The sequence below is a fragment of the Elephantulus edwardii genome, unplaced genomic scaffold, assembly GCF_000299155.1.
Source record: "Elephantulus edwardii isolate Elephantulus edwardi_28Jun2011 unplaced genomic scaffold, EleEdw1.0 scaffold00011, whole genome shotgun sequence".
In the NCBI taxonomy this organism is placed as follows: Eukaryota; Metazoa; Chordata; class Mammalia; order Macroscelidea; family Macroscelididae; genus Elephantulus; species Elephantulus edwardii.
The window spans coordinates 4716316-4738616 of NW_006399761.1; the positions used below are offsets into that span (position 1 = coordinate 4716316).

Sequence of the window (22301 nt, forward strand, 5' to 3'; positions counted from 1 at the left end):
TTAAATAAAAAATTTAAAAAAACAACACAAGTTTCCTTCCTCAGTTACTGGGCTGCAATCAAGGTGTCAGCGGGACGATGCTCTCGCTAAGTGAGAATCCATCTTTTGTCTCAGGCAGCTCGTGAGGGCTGCCAGCATTTCTCGGCTTGTGGCTGCATCCCTCCAAGTTCTGCCCTGCACCTGCACTGCCTTCTGCTTGTCTGTGTGTTACATCTCCCGATGCCTCACTTTCTTTCCCCAGAACACCTGGGTGACTGCATCTGGCTCTTGTCACTGCCCCACCTCACAAGGTCCTTAACCTGCGAAGTCTTTATCATGTGAAGTCACATTCATAAGCTCCAGTGATTGATCCTCATACACCTTTGGGAACATGGTAACAGCAAGCTTCCACTAAGCCTTCCAGCTCCTTCTACTTGAATGCTTTTAAGACCAAACCTTTTTTTCACATTTAATGGATTCCTGAGTTTTGTTCTTCAGTTTATAGTTTCCCTATAGATCATTGTACTTTTCCTAATTTTTCACTCATTTGGCTATTACCTTTGTTTACAGTTGTGCTGTGGTGGCATAGTGGATAAGGAGTTGTGTTGTGAACCCAAAGGCAGACAGTACAAATCCACCAGTTCCACAGGAGAAAGGTGGGCTATTTCCTTCCATACAGTTTACAGCCTCTGAAAACTGGCTGGAGGCTCACCTATGAGTCAGATCCAATTCAAGCACAGTCAACTGGCTTGTTTTTTTCCGACATACAAAAACCTTTAAATGCTATGTAATCAAATCTAACATCTCTTCTTTTTAATTATGCCCAGATATATGTTCATATATTTTCTTTTGGACTTGAAGTTCATTCTTTCACCAATGTGGAATTTATTTTAATATGTGGTATGAAGTGAGAATCGAAATTAATTTTTTCCAAGTTAATCAACCATCCCCAGTTACTCATCTATAAAGAATTCATGTGATCATAACTCATGTAGCTGTATTTGGAAATTTTTAGAAACAAAAATATGTTTGCATTTTGAAAGGAAAGACAGCACAGACATTTCACTTGTTGTTGCTAATTGATTGAATATCTGATGCCCTTATTAATTAATCAACTAATTTGACAAATACTATGTCCCCGCCACTCTTCTAGGTGCTATATATGTAAGGCAAACAAAGTTCCTGCCTTAAGTAAATGCATCTTCTGCTGGCGGACAAAGATAAAAGCATGAGGTATAAATTTTTGCATGTACCAGGCAGTGATGAACGTGATGGGGGGAAGAGTCAGTCAGAGGAGGAGGATGGGAAACTGGGGACTGAAGAGCTGGCTGTCTGCTGTGAGACCTGAAGACACTCTGGACATGTTGTCACTTGTCCTTGGAAGACATCATGCCAGGAAAGATGGAGGGTCAGAGAAAGAGAGGAAGACCTTCTACAAGACAGACTGACAAAGAGAACTTAGCAATGGGCCTGAACATGGTGGAGATCATGAGGACGTCACAAGACACCGTTCAGATCTGTCGTTTGTATGTGTTGCATGTCGTCAACAGCACATGACAACAACTCACCCGTCATTGAACTTGGAATCCCTCCAGTCTTCAGACTTTCAATCAAGTGCACTAGTTATTTATCTACCGTAGTGAATGGCATGTTAATCTAGATATCTCAAAAAGAGTCACTATGTATTCTAAACATTAAATACACTATGCACTTTAAACATTAAATACATCACGAGTTAATGATCTACAAGTTAATGATACTCACAGGAATGAACCAGCCTGATGAGAATCTTGGGACTGTAGAATGAAATACAACATCCCTAAATTTAAAAAAGCAAGAAAGGAAAACTAAGATATAATCGTCTACATCTGTGGTTAAAAAGAGGGTCTTAACATTTAGTCTTTCATGAAATATTAAATTATTAAGCTGGACATGATGGCATACTCCATCCAACTCACTTTTGACCCTCCACTTGTTCTCTGAGGTTATACATTTTACCGGAGGAGAACGCCTGTCTTTCTCCCTCTGAGCTGCTGGGATTTACAAACCACCAGAGGGGCTTGGCCTCTGGACTCACAGAGCCATTGACAGTGGCTGTTAGGCTATGTTAGTAAAAAGGCATTAAGCGATCAAACATCAGGGTACATTAGTAAAAAGGCGTTAAGCGATCAAACGTAAATTAGTAAGTGCATGATTACCTGGCAGGACTCTTGGGAACCAGAGGAGGAATAATCTCGTACTGTCCAGGTGCAAGCTGAATGGTCTACACACAACAGACAAGGACACCAAAAATAGGTTAACACAGATCCAAAGCTCCTGTTTTCTATGTGTTGTTCACCCACCATTCTTTGTCCCTAGGCTGCCATTTCCACAGGAGCAGGTCTACAGGTCTTTTGAAGAACTGTTGGGCGAGTTCAAACTGCCAACCACTATGTTAACAATGGAGTACTTAAATCACTGCACCACCAGCCCTCCCTCTTAGGATCATGCAATCTATGATTTAGTCTCTATTTTGATAGAAAAAAAGGCTTTTCCATAAGTAGAGTTTCTAAATATTCAGTATCTACTCTTTTTTTTTCACTCTTCATGATCAAATTTAATCACCATATTCTTGTGATGCTACAGAGAAAAACTGCTGTAGAATGGATCCTATTTTAAAATACTGGATTTAACAAATCAGTTCACGTACCACTGCCTGAGCCTGCCCTGTGGGTAGAGCATCCCTGGGGGGTAGGGGGTAGAATACAATGGTAGGAAAGGCCCTTTCTTTGAGTGGCCAGAGAGAAAAATCCACGCATAAACATTCTAGAATAAAAACACTGGTATTAGTGCCAAGGGAGCTCTGGTCGCTTAGTGCTAAGGTCTTGTGCTGCCAACCAAAAGGCATGTGGTTCAAATCTATCAGCTGCCCCATAAAAGAAAAGTGGATGATCTCTGTGTGATTTATTGCCTCTGAAAACCTACTGGAGGGTCAGCTACGAGTCAATTCTGACTTGATGGTGCATAACCACAAACATCAGCGCCAAAGGGGAGATGGAACACTTAGGGGCAAGAGTAAGCCCAACTGGATGATCCAAAGACAGTAAACGTGGTGAGATCTGGGTGACTCTTTAGCAAAGGTAAGATCCCAAAAGAGGAGGCTGAGAACAAAGAGCCTTCCCAGCAACCATCTAGTTATGCTAAACTAGGAAGATGCCTGGTGGCTCCACTGTCCCTGGGCTTCTGGATTTAGTGCAGAGACTGGAGCGCATCAGAACTGGTATGTACACATGTTCAGGCAGAGGAGATGATCTATCATAGGAATGAGAAAGAGAAACCATCTAAATTGTTGCAGGAGCTCATGGAAAGCAGCTGTACTGTAAGATCCAAGGGGGTCTTCTGAGAGTAAACAATTTCCTCCCCAATTCTCCTGAATTTTTTTTTAATTGTTATATTGATTTGGTTACAAAGTTTGTATATATTGTCTTTTATTTACCCTATTTAACATACATGTTTCATACAATCCTTCCCATGCGTTATGTTTTATAAAATGAACTATCATTGGACTTTGTCCATCTCTACCCTGTGTTCTCAGGTTCCTGCCAGATCTTTCTCCTCTCTTGAGATTTTTAAGCCGATTACAGCCATGGTTAGAAATGAGATGTCCAGATCCCGGCATTATCCGCCACATGGAAGTTCGGTTCTTACATTTCACCTGGCAGTGGTGCTTCACATGTTGATATACAACAACTGATGACAGAGGCACCTTCTTGTGGACACAGGACAACAGAAAGCACAAATCTTATGCTGGAATAAACCCATTGTCCTAGGGCACCTGTGGCCCTCTTGGTGGGTTATTTGACATAACAAATAGTACGGAAACATGGCTGAATAGAACAGAAACTTTCACGGGGGGCTTCCAGGGGAGCTGACAACTTCTTAGTTTTCTGTATCTTGACTTTCACCATGGTTACTTATGAGAAATTTACCTTCTACTTGAAACTGTTCATATAATGCTTCCCTGTCTCCTCATTCAGAGAGAGAGTAACTGGGGTTGGGGTGGGGGCCGCCTCAGAGCAGCTGCTTCCGCCTCTCCACTCAGTAACCCATTTTAGATTTCTGTAACAAAATGCTCATGGAAAAACACTTAGACAACGGCACAAGCCTGGAAAGGAGTACTGGTTACCACAGCATCTCTATCTGTCCTACTTTCCTTGGTGCTGGCCATTCTAAGCCGTTTGATACAGCCGAGAGGGCTAACTTTTCTCTGAAATGTCTTGACTAGTCCACTTCTCCACTTAGAAATGGTCACTCCTCATTGGACTTGTCGCAGTCCATCTGGGTGGATTTTCTGTGCACAGGCTGATGGATAAGATATAGTCACTGTGTTTTCTATTTCCCATATATGCTTCCCAGTTCTGCAGAGAATCCAGACATGACCATACCAACAGCTGACTCTGGTTGTCAATGTTTCAACTAGAAACATCCAAGGGGACAGTTCAAAGTCATCGACGCAGCAGGCCTGACCGCGGGGTTTCCAAGGCAACCTTACATAAAGCCGGCTGTTGCATCTTTCCCACGTGGCATGCCTGGAGGACTGGTACTGCAGATCCTCTGGCTAGCGGTCAAATGCTTTAACCACCGTATCGCCAAGACTCTTTCTAGGCTGACTGTTGTGAGGTGCCATTCAGGTCACCAAGACCCATCTGCTTATGAACCACGGGTCTGAACCCTGCCCTACCCTGCACCATCCTCCCAATCTTACCCCACGCGAGCCCTTCCCCAGCACCGTGTCTTTTTTCCAGAGACTGCCCCCCTCCTGACAACATGCTCAGAGTATGTGAGACCCAGTCTCCCCCTCCTAGCCCTGAGGAGCACCCCGGCTGCACTTTCTCCGAAGCAGGTTGTTCTTCGGTGGCCGTGGGATGGTCAGTCCTCCTCCTCAACAACACAACTCAAGGGCATCGATTCTTCTATCATCTTTATTCACTGTCCGACTTTGCAATAGCTTGGAGCCATAAAAATGTCTGATTAAATTTTTAAAATATGTAATTAACACTGTTTTGAAAAAAAAATTTAAAAACCATGCCTACTTATTAAGCTCTTCTCTGGGCTGCTGTGACAGTATGTGGAGACTCTAAACCATAAATGTGCGTGTTAGATGCCATTAAACCGGTTCCAAATCATAACAACCTCAAGAGTGCAAAGGAACGGGATTCCCTCAGGTTTTCAGGGCCGTGGACCTTCAGAGGCCAATGGCCAGGGCCAAGTACTGATAAAAATTAAAAACCAAACAACTGCCGAGCGCGGCAGCCTTCCCTGGGGTCTCCAAGCCTGTAAATATTTATGGGAAGACATGTCTCAGTCTTCTCCCTCACAGAGTCTATGGGGTGAATGAGAACTGCAAGCCTTTTGGTAAACCACACAACGTTCAAGGCACCATGCCAGCAGAGCCCCTTGGTGACCAAATAAACTGCTGGTGAGTCAATTATGGCTTATTAGGCCTTTACACAGGGAGCTATGGTGGCATAGTGTTAAGAAGCTGAGCTGCAGTCCTGAAAGCACACGGTTCAAATCCACCAGCTGCTCCACAGGAGAAAGATGGGTCAGAGGCCTCCCAATTAATTAACTGACTCCACTGGAGGGTCAGCTACGGGTCTCTTCAGACCCAGCAGTAACCCCCCCCCCACCACCACCACCTCCACCTCCACCTCCACCTCCTCCACCACCACCACCACCACCACCACCACAATAATGCCCTTCACCGGGTGTCCAAGGCTCTAAATCTTCACTGGAGGAGACTGCCACCTTTTTCTTCTGGAACAGCTGGTGGGTTTGAATCACCCAGTACAACACAGAATGAATGTATAACTCACCGCCATCCAGGCTGAACTCACCCTTCAGTGAGTGAGTTTGCAGAGGCGGTAAACAGCCTGGGAGGAGACTGCTCAACTTTCTTCTTGCCCGAGGCAGCTGGTGAATTCGAATCACCTGCCTTTGGATTTGCAGCGCAATGCCTTACCCGCTAGACCATCAGAGCTCCCTAACTAAGGGGTTACAAGAACAAGCTTTTTGGCTTGCTTAGAGCCTTATCAGAATAATCCTAAAGTGAGTGCAGAGGCCGCACTGGCAGAAACTCCACCCCGCACCTCCTCCTCTCTTTGGGAAGTCCCTGTGTTCTCCGACTCACTGCTCCACCTTCCTGATGGCTTGAGAAGTAGAAAACACAAGACTTTCAAAAAGCAGCAGTTTGCCCGATGACGCCAAGGGCATTGTTTGGAATTTTAAAAACATCACGTAATTTACACCAATTCCAAAGGAACTAAAAACTCCTAATCCCTCTGCTAAACCAGAAAAAAAAATTCTCTGTGTATCCAACTCCCAGACTTCATTCTCATTCCCACCTACTTGGCACAAACCCTCCAGATTTTCACCCCTCTGCCCTGCAGTTGCTCTCTGAGAAGCAAAGCCTCAAAACCCACAGGAGAAATTAGCTCTCAGATAATTCTTCTCATTTAAATGCATTTTCCTGTTATCTCAGCACTGAAATTAAGTTCCAAGGGTAAGAGACACTCACCTCAGCAAAGCCAGCTTTCCGTTCTGGTTACAGAACACAGGAAGCATTCAGGGTCACTGGTAATTTTGAATTTAACGTGAGTATCCAAGGATGAGCTCCAGAGGTGGTGAGGAGGTGCCAGGCACAGGTTCCCAAAGGTCGCTTTTACTCACCAGTTACTCCCCAGTAAAGAGGGGGACAGTCTCCTCTAATGCAATTTGCAACCTCCAAACCTGCTGGAGAGTCAGCTAGGAGTTGGTTCACATTAACAACATAACCAGATTGTTGCTGTTATGTGCTGTCAAGTGGCCTGCGACTCATAGCAATCCTATGTACAACAGCCCTAAACCTTGCTCTGTCCTGTGCCAATCTTATTGTCTCCGACGTGCTCTTCCCCATTACCCCAGTGACTGAATCAGTCTATCTCATTGAGGGTCTTCCTCCACCCTCTCAAGCATGACATCCCTCTCTAAGGACTGATCCGCCTTGCAACATATCCAAAGTATGTCAGACAGATCTTCAGAATCCTTGCCTTCAACTTGTTTGTTCTCCTAGCAGTCCATGGTATATTCAATACTCTTCTCCAGCACCAAAGCTCAAAGGCTTCAACTCTCCTATCATCCCTAGTCATTGTCCAGCTGTCTGATGAATAGCAAGTGATTGCAAAGACCATGGCCTGGATCAGGCACACCTTAGTCTCCAGACCGACATCGTGGCTCTTCAGTACTTTGCAGAAGTCTCTGACAGCTTTAGTCTTTTAATTTCCTGGCTGCTGGTACCATGAGAGTTGACTGTAGAGCCAAGCAAACGGAAGCTGTCAACAATCTCAGTCTCTTCATCATTCATCATGATGTTGCCAATAGGTCCAGAAGTGAGAATCTTGGGTTTTTAAAAAAATTCCAGAACAGACCACATACAGTACTGCTGCACACATGGAAGAACACTGGGGTTTGGGAGGGGGGTGGTCCTCGGGAAAGGCGCGATGACTGGCTGAAGGCTGCAGGGTGCTTGACTTGAAGGCTCGCTCTCAACCACTCGTAATTACTGGATCCCTCGCCTGCCCTCCTCTGACACAGGTGTCTCCTTTCCTGCTGATGCTGCAGGAGGCACTCAGCTGAAAAGCCTTTAAGCAGCTATCTTTCCACAAGCCTTTTGCAAAGGTGCATGTCTTCTGAGACACTGCCACAAGACGGCTCTGGGGGCCTACTGGTAAGACGCTGTGCTGCAAGCACAAAGGTACGTGGTTCATCCAAGAGCCGCTCCACAGGAGAAAATGAGCAGTCCCCTACGATGGGATTTTCAGCTCCTGAAAACCTGCTGGAGGGTCAGCGATGGATCATTTCCCACGGGAAGGTACACAACAACAACAGCACAATTAACACAGCTGATGAATATCAGTGAGGCCCGTGCTTCCGTCCAAACCTCAGTCAACTGTTTAAGAATGTCTTTTGGACACATTTTAAAATGAACTTTAAAAATATTCATTCCCTAAATAATAGTGCCCAGCTCACCAGTCTGGCTACCTCGTTTGAAAAACAAAATAGAGAGAAATGGAGGCATTATCACGTTGGCTGGGTGGGCTTTCCTTCCTAGCAATGCTGTAAAACACAGGGGCTTCCAGCAACTCTTACTTCAGTGGTTTCATTATCATTTTCACTTGAAACCCTCCCCACCTGGGAAGTAAATAGGAGCATTTTTTTAAATGGAAAATGGCAAGAAAGAGAACCATTAAAAGCAAAACGCTGGCGTGTCACCACAGGTGGCGAAGGACCCCCATCCTTCCAGCGTGTGGGTGAAGCTCAGATGTGATGTCTTCTGGCTAAGCATCTGGGACTCCTATCACTGGAACGTTCTTTATATCCCTGGGATTGCAGCACTCGGTACATTTGTTGTAGATGAGACCAGGAAGAAGGCTTATGCAGATTTCTGTAGAAGCTATGATTCCATGAAGCATTTGGAGATGAGGAAAGCCAGCACCTCTCAGAGTGTGAAGTGATTTGGGAATCCCAAGAATTTCTATGGCTTGAGTTCCATAAAAGTTGTCACCCAAGAGTCCAGAGCAAAGGCTGTATAGTGGAGTGGACCTGGGGGGAGGGATTGTAAAACAATGAAAGAATTTTTCTTTTACTTTCCCAAGAGGGTAGTGTACTAGTGGGGAGGACTGGGAGGGGAGAAAAGTGCAACAATGAATGAATGGAAATCCAAAGTCTCTGTAAATTTTCACTGAAATTAATAATAAATTTAAAAAAAGAAATCAGAAGACATGTTGCATTGGGAATATCTGCTGTTGAGAACCTCTTCCAAGATTTAAGGAGCAATGGTATCAGTTTAAATAAAGCTTAAGGTGCACATGAAAAAAAAAAGTTGTCATCGACATACATTCTGAAACTATGAAAAATGACCAAAGGGGCTACCAAATGACCAAAGGGAATAGCTTGCCTTGATGAATAAATAATTAATACATGTTTTAAAGACAAACATTGGTTGTAATAAACAGATTTCTTTACAACTAAGCATGGCTGAAAAAGTATGAAAACATACAAAAGTTATACAAAACTGTAACCATTCCATACCCACTTTAAAAAATAAATGGACAAGATCTCAAGGGGGGGAAAAAGTTATACGAAGTTTTTTTTTTAAAATTGCTTAAGTCAGTCTGCAACCTTAATCTTGTTTCAAATGGAAACCACCGTTAATAATTGCTTAAGTATCTTTCAAGGCAAAAAAAAAAAGTAGGCATTCAGCATCACAGATCGGTAGATTTGTTTTCATGACACACAGTTTTCAGTAAGACTATGCTATTAGCTTGATTTTTCTAAATTTACTTATGATATCAATTTTTAACTATTTTATTTTACTTAGCTCCACAATCAACACTCACTGTTAGCAGCAATCAAGAAATCAAAAGGCATTTTACAGTAGGAGAACCTCCTGTTAAAGACCTCTCTAGGTACTAAAGAGCAAAGATATAAATTTAAATACTAAGGTGTACCTGACCTATGTCACCAAAGTGCTAAAGAGCAATGATGTCAGCCTAGACACTAAGGTGCACCTGATTCAGGCTATGGTCTTTGCAATTACGTCCTATGAATCAGAAAGCTGGACCATGACTAAGTATGACAGAAGAATTGATGCCTCTGAGTTGTGTGGCTGGAGAAGAGAACTGAACATACGATGGACTGCCAAGAGAAAAAACAAGTCTTAGAGTTTGTGAAGCCAAGCTGCTCCTTGGAGGCAAGGATTTTGAAGCTCTGTTTCACATATTTTGAGTATGTGGCCAGGAAAGAGCAGACTTTAGAGAAAGACATCGTGCTTGGAAGGGTGGAGGGGCAGCACAGGAGAGGAAGACCCTAGATGAGATGGATTGACACAGTAACTGGAGTAATGGGGGGAGGTGTGTCAGAGTCGGTGAGACTGGCACAGGATAGAGCCGAGTTCAGAGCTATTGTACCTAGGGTAGCAGGCAGCTCAATGGCACTTAACAATACCACTCTCTCCAGGCATTTCCTGGCTACCCTATCTATCTCAGCACTGTGATAGAGTGCTTGTATTCCTACATAAATATCTCCTGATCAGGAAGACCTGGCATCCAGAGAACCTAGTGCACAGCTGTAAGCATGACAGTGCTAGAGAGTAGAATTTCACATTCTTGGTGCCTAGTGCTCATTTCTACAAGATTTTTTTTAAAAAAAAAATATAGTTAGAAGCATATTCTAATAACTCAGCAAGAGGCAGAGTTTGCTCGCAGTAACAACAAAAGATATTTTAAACCATATCATCTCTTTAAGAGACCCTACTGAAGAGCAATGATGTCAGTTTCAAGACTGAGGTGCCCCTGCCCTTGGCCATGGTTTTCAATCACTTGCTAAGCATCTGCGAGCTGGACAATGAATAAGGATGACAGAACACTCGATGGGCTTGGGTGGTGGTGTGAGAGAAGAGTACATATGCCATGGACTGGTACCAGACTATCAGAGTGCTACTTAAAGGCAAGGATGGTGAAGCTTCGTCTCATACTCTGGGCATGTTGCTAGGAGAAGGTGATCCCTGGAAAGGGACCTCATGCTTGGAAAGATGGAGGGTCAGCGGAAGAGAGGAAGACCATCAACGAGACGGACTGACACAGTGAAGGCACCAGTGGACTCGAGCATGTCAGAGATGAGGACGGCACAGGAGTGGACGGGTTCAGCTTTGTTGTTCGTAGGGTCGCTAGGAGTCGTACTCAATTTGACAGCACCTGACAAGAAGAAGTATGATGCAACCACAGACCGGTTCTGTGGCTCCCTAGACCCCAAGAATCCAAGGATTTGGACCCTGTTATGATTAAGCAGGAACATTTTCCCCAAGGAGAAATCATCTCATAGGGCAAAATATTGCTGAAATTATTTACAAGGCAATAGCATCAGGATTGGAGGAAGACTCATCAAAAATCTGTAATAGGAAATAAGGCATTCTCAAGGCTTTACAGTTTCCTCTGGGGTCAATCAATATACTCCATGTATATAGAATATTTATTTCGCTAGGGGGCTCTTAGCATAATCATTTTCTCCCAGACACTAATCTGCTCAGGAAGGCATTTACCTGATCTCTGAAAACCAGTGTGCTGGGACTGGCCCGTGGCTTGTCTTTAAATGAATAAGTGGCCATTTGCTTCTTTAGCAAATCCATGGAGTTAGGAGGGATGTAGTGGGGAAGGTCAGTCATGACTGGGTTGTTTCTGTGCACAAGAGGTGGTTTTCTCCTTCCTTCATTTTTAAAATTGTAGGTTGCTGGTATTGGGTTTAACAGGGATTCTTCAATAAAAGTTCTCAAGTGGTAAGTGCCAGGTTTAGGAGTATTCTGTGGAGAGGGGACACAGTTAAAATCATTATATAGATCTGTAAGAGCCTTTAAATAATTTTTGTTTTTTTAATTTTATTTTATTTCATTCTTTTGTGTGTGTACCGTCAAATCAGATCTGACTGGTGCAGGAGGAGATTCTTCCCTCTTCTCCAGCAGAGCATCTGGTGGATTCAAACCGTGCACCTCTGAGATTGCAGTGCAACTTCTTGCCACTAGGCCACCAGAGCTCACCTAAATAACTGTTTTAAGGGAGAATTATAATTTCGCTTCATCCTAAAATGTCATTAAATTCTATCAGATGTAACTGACATTCTTGACCGAATGATACTTTAAGAGAATCATTACTTCTTCTCCTAAAGCTATTGCTCCATTATCAGCAAATGGATTATGGCCACAGTTGAACTTAACCTTTTGAAAAAGTTAAACTTCAAGAATATACTTAAACTTAGCCTATATTTCTTCATTTTTTAAAATTCTTTTCAATCATTCATATACATTGTTTTACATCATTAATTACAAATTGACTCATGAAATTAATTATGATCTCTCTCATCAAATCTCCATAAGCTTAGTATCATATCGACTATCAATTTTTGGCCTCAACTAAGGCTCCTGAGGACAGCTGTGTTTTTGTTTGGTTATTTTCTCTAACAAGTAACTGAAAAAAAAAAACCAAACAAGTAACTGAGTATATTCTTAATTGTCATGCTTCTAAAATATAAAGAGCACAACATTAGCAATTCAGCATCTTATACATATACAATCCAGTGTCACCAAGTGCATCAGTCACGTTGTGCGACCATCACCAAAATCTACTGTCACATTTCCGTCACCATAAACAGAAACTCACTACTTCCTGAACAGCAACTTCCCTTCCCCTCTCCTTGCCACCTCTGGTAGCCTCTATTAAACCCTGATCTCTCTACAGCTTCCTATTTGAGTTCTTTCATACAAGTGAATCAACACCTGTTCTTCAGTAATCCTATCTGTGCTGTATGTCACCAGCGCTGTGGAGGAAGTGTTAGAGCCGAGAGTAAAAGAACATGACCCCCCGGTGCTGTTCTACTCCTTCTACAAGACATTTTGAATTCCAGTGCTGGAGAAGTGTACTAAACACCTGATGGACGTTCAAAAGAACAAAGAAGTCTGCCTGGGAGGACGTGGAACCGGGGGCCTCCTTAGAGGCAAGGAGGGTGAAAGTTCGTCTCACAGACTGGCTATGTTTGTCAGGAGGGGACAGTCCTTGGAGAGCAACAGCATGCCTGGAAAGGTGGAGAGTCAGAGAGAAGAAGACCCTCAACATGACAGAGCGACACAGTGGCTAACAATGGACTCGAGCACGTCAGAGGTGGTCAGGGTGGGGCAGGACAGGGCAATGTTTAGATCTGTTAGGAGTTTTAGTTGATCCCACAGCACCCGACAGCAACAACAACAACATGGTCATCACATGGGAGTTCTAATAAGGATTTTCTGCTTACGTATTTCCTTCTTACCAAGTGAGAAGCTATGTTGTTGTTGTTATTATGTGCCGTCAAGTCACTTGCGACTCATAGCAACACTATGTACAACAGCTCTAAACTCTGCTCCGTCCTGTGCCAATCTCATTGTCTCCGATACACTCATCCCAATAACCCCAGTCACTGAATCAATCCATCTCCCAGTGGGCCTTCCCCTCCTGGGCCTGCCCTCAACCCTCCCAAGCATGATGTCCCTCTCCAAGGACCTGTCCCTCCTTACAACATGACCAAAGTATGTCAGACGAAGCCTCCGAATCCTTGCCTCCAAGGAGCAGCCCATTACAAAGACAGAAGAGGAAGAAAAGACCAAAATGGATGTCAGAAGAAACTCTGAATATTGCACTGGAGTCCAGAGAAGCCAAAGCACAAGGAAGAATTCAAGATACTAAAGAGCTGAACAGATTTCAAAAGGCAGCACGGGATGACAAAGTAAAATATTACAATGAAATGTGCAAGGAGTTGGAGTCAGAAAACCAAAAGGGTCGAACTTGCTCAGCATTTCTTAAGCTCAAGGAACTGAAGAACAAATTCAAACCTCAATTTGCTATAATCAAGGATGCTTTAGGCAGAGTAGTTAATGATCCAGGAGGTATCAAAAGAAGATGGAAAGAATATACTGAGTCATTGTATCGAAAGGAATTAGCAGACACAGAAGAATTTAATGAAAGAACATATGAGCAAGAGCCTATGGTGATGAAGGAAGAAGTTCAAGCTACTTTGAAAGAAATAGCAAAAAATAAGGCCCCAGGAATAGATGGTATACCAACTGACATATTTCAGCTAACAGATGCTGCCCTGGACGTCCTCACGAAGTTGTGTCAAGAAATCTGGAGAACAACCACTTGGCCAAGAGAAGCTATAGGATAATAACATGAGAGTCGTGATAAAATGGTAAAGCATGAAGTCTAATTAGCTGTGCTGCAATCCTGAAGGCACGCGGTCTGAATCCACCAGCTGGTCCATGCAGGAAGGATGGACAATCTCTACCTGTGTGATTTACTGTCTCTGAAAACGAGTGGGAGGGTCAGCCATGGGTCGGTTCCGACTTCACAGTCCTCAACAACTTTCAAACTATATTCACACTGCGGCTAAATGAGCAGACCTGAACATTGAGTCATTAGTGGTCAACTTTCCACTGAGCCCCATCATGCCTTTAAAATGAGCTCAATTCCAAGAAGCCTCTGACCCTCTGGGGCTCTGTGTTGTAGGGTGCTGCCAGAACACACTTCTGAAATCTAGGCGAAGGCAGGGTTCTTCTGGTCATTTTTTTACTCTGGGTCATTTTGCTTTTTCACACACTGATGATACAGGCAAGTTCTCACAGGTACTACTTCATCAAAGGAAGGTAGAAATGAAAGTGAAAACATATCCCATAGTGAATGCATTTCTTCCTGGTGTAATCTTAGCAAGATCATAAATTAGGAAGAATGTACCTAGATTTATGAAAAGCAGGTGGGTTGCAAGAATTCTTTCTTTTCCAAGCTTTCTTTCACTGCATTAAAAATTTAAAACCCATTCCTCACTCACATGCTGAGACTATATCTATCTATCTGTCTATCATCTATCTATCTCTATCTATCTATATATATATGATATGCAATGAAGTCCATGTTCATCTGAACCACAACTACTTTCTTTCAGCTGAGTAACTGACTTAAGAGGTAAGGTTGATTAAAATACTAATGGAAGCAGGAATAATCTGAACTGGAAAGACTGAAAAGATACATACTGTTAATGTTATTCTCCACCATCCTTCTCTTTCCAAAGATGTGGACTTCCGGTCCTGAGTCTATTAACAGACACAAAAATATGCTTATTCTTTTGAGAGGTGATCTTTGGAAGTCAACTATATTATTGTAAGATTTACTTGAGGAAACGAATCTCTTCCTCAAATTGGTCAGCCTATCTTTTTTTTTTAATTTTAAATTGATTTTCAGGAAAGTTTACAGAGACTTTGGATTTCCATCCATTCATGGTCAGCCTATCTTAAAAGGAAAGCTCTCTAATGGTAAATTTCTCTCTCCTAATTCTTTCCATTGCTATTCTACAATCTTTCAAATATCCAAATTCTCTTTTGGTAAATTAGAGTAAAAAATAGTTGCCATTTCACAGAGATGTTCTAAAGCTATCAGACGTGATCAAATTTGATATTCTCAGGAACACTGTGTAAATCCAAAACAGTATTATCAGAAATGAGATGCATGACTCAGTCGATACAGCCGCCAACTCAATGTGAGAGTATAGTTATATCAATATGATATTGGGGTACTCGCAAAATGGCAAATGTTGGTAAGTGACATTCCCATGATTTTCACATACTTTTAAATGAGACAGGGACCCCTGGTGGCTTCGTTCATAGGGAACTGTGAATGTAATTCAGAGATCACACTTCTCTGACAGTTCAAACCCACCAGCAGCTTCATAGAAGAAAGACGGGATATCTCCTCCCATCTGACTTATAACCTTAAACACCCAATGGGGGCCAGCAATGAATCGGTTCTGACTAAATGACAATGAGAGTTGGACTTGACATTGGCAGAGATGGTGACGATGGTGCCAGACAGGGCAAGGTGCAGACTTAGGGCCACATGAATTATTGTTGAAGTCACCTCCCAACAACAATAACAACACTAATTGTGATACAGGACTCCAGTTCTCTAAGCCATCCAGTTAGAATCTGTGAAACCAGAGAGCCAGACACACATGGGGTCAAACCTCAGCTCTACCACTTAAGACCAGATAGACAGCTTATAAGCCTCATACACCACAGCAGAATAAGAAGACCCACTGCCAGTTTGGTGTGAGAATAAGGCATTGTATGTATAAAGATCCGTGTTAACAATCAGAGCTCAATAACTGGTAGCTGATGGAGCTCTGGTGGCCTAGCGGCAAGAAGCTGTGCTACAATCCCGAAGGCACCAGCTGTTCCGGGGAAGATGAACAGTCTCCTCCTGTGCAATTAATTGCTTCTGAAAACCCACCAGAGGGTCAGTTATGGGTCCATTCTGACTATATGGTACACAACAGTCTTAATAGTTTTTACATTCCAAAGAAAGGTGATCCAACAGAACACAGACATTATCAAACAGTATCATTAATATCACATGCAAGTAATATCTTGTTTAGAAGAACTCAAAAACAACTGGAGCGATACACAGATAGGGAATTGCCAGAAATTCAAGTAGAATTCAGAAGAGGATGTAGAATGAGGGATCATTCAGTGACATCAGATAGATCTTGACTAAAGGTAGAAAACATCAGAAGGATGTTTACGTGTGTTTTAGTTGCTATTCAAAGGCATTTGACTGAGAGTGGAACCCGAGGAGTTACAGACAGCACTATAAAGAATGAGAATTCTACAGTACTTAACTGTGCTCATGCAGAACCTGTACATAGACCAAGATTTTGGCGGTTGTTCAAACAGAATAAAGAAAATTTCTGTATTTAAAATGTGTAAGTTTCAGGGCTATATCCTGTCACCACTCATTCCATATGGTTTTAGATTCAAATATCTGAGAAGCTAGACTATCTGAAGAACGTAGCATCAGGATTGGAGGAAGACTCATTAAAAGTCTATGATATGCACCCGCCAAATTGTGCAAACAATATAATACAATAATTTTTAATAAGTCTGGGATATGCAGATACAACCTGGCTTACCGAAAGCACAGAACCTTTACTGACTTCAGCCTTCAGTATAGAGTACATCCCAACAGAAAACAACAACAGCAAAATGCTCGCCCCAAGATCAATAAGCATCATCATGACAAATGGAGAAAAGACTGAAATTGTCAAGGAATTCATTTTACTGGGAACCATAATCAACATCTATCAAAGCAGCAGTGAAGACATCAAAAGACTTCTCTAAAGAAAAGTTGTCACTTTGAAGACTATGGCCTGCCTAACCCAAGCTATGGTCTGTTCAGTTGCCTCAGGTGCATATGAAAGTTGGAAAATAAATGAAGGTAATCAAAGAAAAATTGATGGTATTGGTGAAAAATGAAATAGACTGCCGGAAAAATGAGCCTAGGAAACTGCACAGCTTGAATACTTCTTAAAAGTGAGAATGTAGGGAGCTCTCTGGTGGCCTAGTGGCAAGAAGCTGCACTACAATCCCCAAGGTACATGGTTTGAGTCCACCAGATGCTGTGCTGGAGAAGGAGGGGCAGTCTCCTCCTGTACCAGTCAGGTCCAATTTGACGGTACATGCACAAAAAATAATAATTTTTTTTTAAAAAAGTGAGAATGTGTCCTCCTTAATGCTGTTATTATGTACCATCTAACTGGAACTGACCCATTGCTGACCCTCTAGTGGGTCTTTAGAGGTTGTAAATCGCACAGGAGATTGCCCATGCGCTCCTGGTGGATTTGAACTTCGTGCCTTTGTGTAGGCAGATAAAATCATTATGATATCACATTCTATCCTTTAGAATGCTTTTAAAATTACTATTAAATGCGTCTCAAACACTAAGGCAACTTCGACTCATCGCCATCAAGTCCAGCTGACCCTCTAATGGGTTTTCAGAGGCTGTAAATCACACGGGAGGAGACTGCCCGTCTTTCTCCTGCGAGCAGCTGGTGGATTCGAACTCCAGAGAGGCACCACCTTTGGGTCAGGAGCGCAACTCGCTATGGAGTAAAGCATCAGAGTGACCCAGAAAGGGACAGATGATGGAAGAGAAAATACATCGGGAAGAGAGATTAAAATAAAGGCCAGGAAAAGAGGCCCGCAGAGAAGGGGAGGGAAAAGGCAGAAGCAGCGCAGGGTTAGGGCTGCAGGGAGTGGGGGAAGGGCCGGGCAGGGGCGAGGGGAGGCTGTGACCCAGATTGTCCCTTACAGCAGCGGCTAACTGGTCCATCACAGCCCCTCATATCCTGGGCGGAGGAGCTGGCTGGTTGCTAGGAGACCGAGGACAGCGCAAGAGACGCTGTACGCACGAGGGGATGAGGACCTTCACGCACAGTAAGTCGCGCGAGACAATCCTTGGAAATCGCGCGAGACAATCTTGCATCTGCGGGATAAGCTTAGAGGGGATTGGATGGGACAGAGGGCGGGGCGGGGCTTGCGACTCAACAGGACGCCTGGGCATCCAGGTACTGCTCGCATCATACCCCACCTCTGGTCATTGTGCTCAGAGCATAATAATAGACTTTTAAGGGTAAAGAAAAAAAATCTAAGTAGCATCCACTTTCCAAGACTGTATTTAAGAGCCATGTAAATGGAAATTTTGAAATGTCATTTTTCTTGTCTCTCATTTTAAGGAGTGGCATGAACTGTTTAAAGCAGGAACCTCTTTTCAGCCAACTAACACTGTAAAAACAAACCCTTCGTTTCAACCATAGCAAAAATAAACGTCCAAGGTTTGGATAAGATTCTTTGGAAACATGATCAGATAGCTTTGCAAAAATGAGGCCTGAGTTGATTAGAGCCAATTTATTTTTAATAAAAGTTGGAATGAAAAAAAACACAACACAAAAACAAACCCTTCCCGTATGACTCTTCCTGGGGCATCAAACTTTATTTGGGGGAGGGTTTGGATGGTGGGGGGGAGTCATAAAAGCCAATTAGCATAACCTAGTCTACAAAGAGGACCACTGTGGGGAGTAGCAACTGGGGTCTTGGAAATGTTGAGATGGCCATTTAAGGTCTAACCATTGGTCTCTACTCCCCAGTTCGGGGGTTGGTGGGAGGAAAAAGGAAACCAAAGAATGAATGGACCAGTGGCCGTCAGCCTTCCAGGCCTCCAACTGAGATCTAATAGATAGTGCCTACCACTCTGAAGGGATCTACAATTCAGGGTCCTGGAATAAGTGGGAGGAAAATGTGGAATTCAAAATAATTTAAAAAAAAAAAAAGGCCAAGTTTACTGATTGATAGGGTTTTTGAAGTCCTGTCATTTCAAAAGTGGATGAGCTGTCTGGCTCTTTGCTGAATGAAACTGATTATCAGGAGGGACCAGTCCTTGGATAAAGATAACATGCTGGAAATGGGAGAGGATCAGAGAAACAGGGAAAGACCCTGTAAAAGATAGATTAATAATCCAAGATTACTGTGAAAATAGGGGGGACCAGAGTGTAGATAGAGACTTTATAGTCAATGAACACTAAAGATTCAGAAAGTCAAGAGGATCACACCTGGGAAGAATTGACTAGTAGAGAGTATGGCTATTCCAAGAATTGACTAGAAGACAGTTTGGCTATTAGGAAGTCTTGTTATGTGCCATCAAGTTGCCTGCGACTCACGGTGAGCCAGTCTTGTTGACTCTTAACACACCTAATCCCATTGTCCCATTTACTGTGTCAATCCATCTCATCTGGGATCTTCCTCTCCTGTGCTGTCCCTCCACCCTTCCAAGCATGATATCCTTCTCCTCCAAGGACAGTCCCTCCTGGCCATGTGCCCTAAGGATGTAAATGGAGCTGCAAAATGCTTGCCTCCAAAATGAAACTTGGGTTTCACCCTCTCCAAGACAGACCTATTTGTTCTATACTCTTTCCCAGCACCACCACTCAAAGGCATCAATTCTTCCTCTGTCATCCTTTGTCATTATCCAGCTTTCTGTTACATAGCATGTAAACGCGAAGATCATGGCCTGGATCCGGTGCACCTTCGTCTCCAGACTGACATTATTGCTCCTCACCACTCTGGAGAGGTCCCTGACAGCAGACATTCCCAGTGAAACGTGTCTTTTGATTTCCTGACTGCTGGTGCCAACTGTTGAATGTGGAGCCGACGAGAGGAACAGGATATAACTATTCATATATAACTATATAGAACTATTCATAAGAAGGGTAGAAGGGGTATAAAGGTTAGAAAGGAAGGGGAGGGAGGAGAAAAGTAGTAATTACATAAAACACAAGTTATATGATTGTATAAAGCACAACGTGTATGATTGTACAAAAACCACTTTTAAAAAAAAACCCTACAAGATGGATTGACATAAGTGACAACTGGCTTCTACATAATGAACTAGGCAGGATTGTGCAGAACAGGGCAAAGTTCAGGCCTGTGGTTCATAGTTGACTCAATGACACCTGACAAGTGGTCTAATAGTGACTGGTAGAACCCACGAGGTTGTAATGTACCAGCCAGTTGGAACCAACCTACAGCTCAGAGGCAATTAATTCAGCCTTTGTGCTGGCAGTGCAACTCCTTAACCACTAGGCACCAGTGCTCCCTACTGCCCTTTCTGTTGTGTACTATAAAGCCAGAACCAACTCATAGCTGAGCCTCCCTCCAGTGGGGTTTCAGAAGCAATTTCATTACACAGGAGATTACCCATCCTCTCCCACGGAGCTGCTGGTGAATTTGAACCATGTGCCTTTGGGTTGGCAGTGGAAATCATTACCATTGAGTTACCGCAGCTCTGTACAAGCCTTAGGTACTTTCTAAAACCTGAAACAATTAGCTCCATAGCTCAAGTGACAGGGAAGTTCACACTTCCTCTTACAACAAAAGCAGCATCTGCCCAGAGACAAAGCTCAGAAAGGAGTAGGGCTGGAACAGACCAGACACAAGGAGTGTCTTACGAGTGCTGTTAAATGAGAGGTTGGATTATTCTTCACGGAGTGTGAACTGATGGAAAATCAATTTGCCCTGTAAACATTCACCCATGTCACCACAAATAGTTTAAAAAAAAAATCAAGTGAACGAAAAGCCCCTCCATTTATAGACTATCTTAGCTACCCTGTCCCCAACATTACACATTGACCTCACTCCTCACAGCACCTTTGTGGAACAGGCACTTTGGCAGGAAAACAAGGGCGTTCTTGGTTTGTTTAGCACCCAGCATTAACACAGAAGTGGCACAGCCAGAGTTCAATTTCAGGTGACTCCCAGTACTGAGAGGACAGCACAGTGCAGGACAAGTTTCTGCTATGTCGTTTGCAGGCTAACCCTGTCACATTTGACCTGATGGCACTTAACCAACACATCTTCTTACTAACATCTTAATGTGTGTGTACACATCTATCAATGAAAATTGTACTTGTTAAACCATCTGTGATCCAACTGCCAAACCCAATGCAGATTCTCAGCTCTCAAACTTGCCCCTATTTGTCATTGCACTATTTTATTCCACTTTCCTCATTTGTGAATTTCTCTCCCTCCCTTTACTATCAGGACTTGGACCGTGCCTACATTGGCAGAATCAATAGAGTTACACACTGCCAGCCCAAAGGAAAGTTAAGTGGTTCAAATCCACTAGCTGGTGGTCCTTGGGAGGAAGATGGTCAATCTTCTGTGCAATTCTGAAAAACCACTGGAGGGTCAGCTATATGAGTTGGTTGGTTCAATGGCAACCAAGTTAAGTTGGTCTGTATGGGATATTGTGAAGATTAACTTCATTGGAAAAATTAATAAATTAAATAAATTAATAAAGGCCATCACTATTTCCTTTAAGAAGAGTGAAACATCTGAAATCCTCTTCCACATCTCCCTCTTCATTAAAACCTTATTTTTATACTGGCAAGCCTCTTAAAAAGCCACCATCACACATCTATTGTCCTCTCATCTGCTAGCCCTTGCTTGAAATGCTCTTCTCCTTGGCTAGCTGGTAAACTCAAGGAGTCAACTCCTCTGGGAAGCCCTCCTAATCTTAACCTCTCAAGACCCAAAGGACCGAGTCTGTTCACGAGGGGAATCTTTTTGTCAAATAATTCAGAACTCACAAAATGGGGCAAAGACATGGAAAGACTTTTCCTAAAGGAAGACATTCGGAAGGCCAACAGACCTGAAGAAATGCTCACAATCACTGGTAATATGAGAGAAGCAAATCAGAACAATGAGACACCATCTCAATCCAGTAGGAGTGGGAAAGTTTAACAGGACAGGAAGCAATAAATGTTGGCGAGAATATGGAGAGATTGGAACCCTCCTGCACTTTAGGACTGTCAAATGGCACCACCACTCCGGAAGACCGTATGGAGTTTCCTAAAAAAAAGCTGAACATAAAAATCTCCTATGACCCAGCTATTGCACTGCTAGGAATATATTCCAAGTAAATTAGAACTAAGACACAAAATGGAAATTTGTACACATGTTCACAGCAGTGTTACTCACAAGCAACAGCCCTTAGGTCCAACAACAAACGAATGGACTGAGAAATTATGGTACTTTCATATAATGGAATATTAATATGCAACACTAAGGAGCAGCAATTTTGTAAAATACATGGTTGAATCTAGAGAACATTATACTCAGCTTCACAAGGACAAATTCTGCGTAAGACCGTAATTGTAAAAAGAGGAAAATTAAGATGTGGACAAAAGTCCAAAAGGGGGGGGGGAAGTCCAAAAGAAGGGGAGGGGCCAGAGGGAAAGGAGGGAAGGAAATGTCTAGGATAACAATTTGATTAAAGAGGGAGGGTTAATGTGAAGGAAAGATCCAATGGGGACCTGAAAAGACAGTGTGACAGTTGGCATAGCTC

The 22301-nt window shown here is 43.0% G+C and overlaps 1 protein-coding gene across 1 annotated transcript in view; it reads right to left on the minus strand.

Moving 5' to 3' along the window:
- The window catches only part of LOC102848995 (chromosome unknown open reading frame, human C2orf61), a 40228-nt gene extending 23647 nt beyond the window's left edge, over positions 1–16581 (minus strand). Inside the window, exons 1-5 of the mRNA XM_006881010.1 lie at positions 16534–16581; positions 14603–14662; positions 11096–11353; positions 2178–2242; positions 1744–1798 (exon numbers count right to left, since the gene is read on the minus strand). Coding sequence (XP_006881072.1) covers positions 1744–1798; positions 2178–2242; positions 11096–11353; positions 14603–14662; positions 16534–16581 — 486 coding nt within the window. The remainder of the gene's footprint in view (positions 1–1743; positions 1799–2177; positions 2243–11095; positions 11354–14602; positions 14663–16533) is intronic.
- Positions 16582–22301: the final 5720 nt, after the last annotated feature.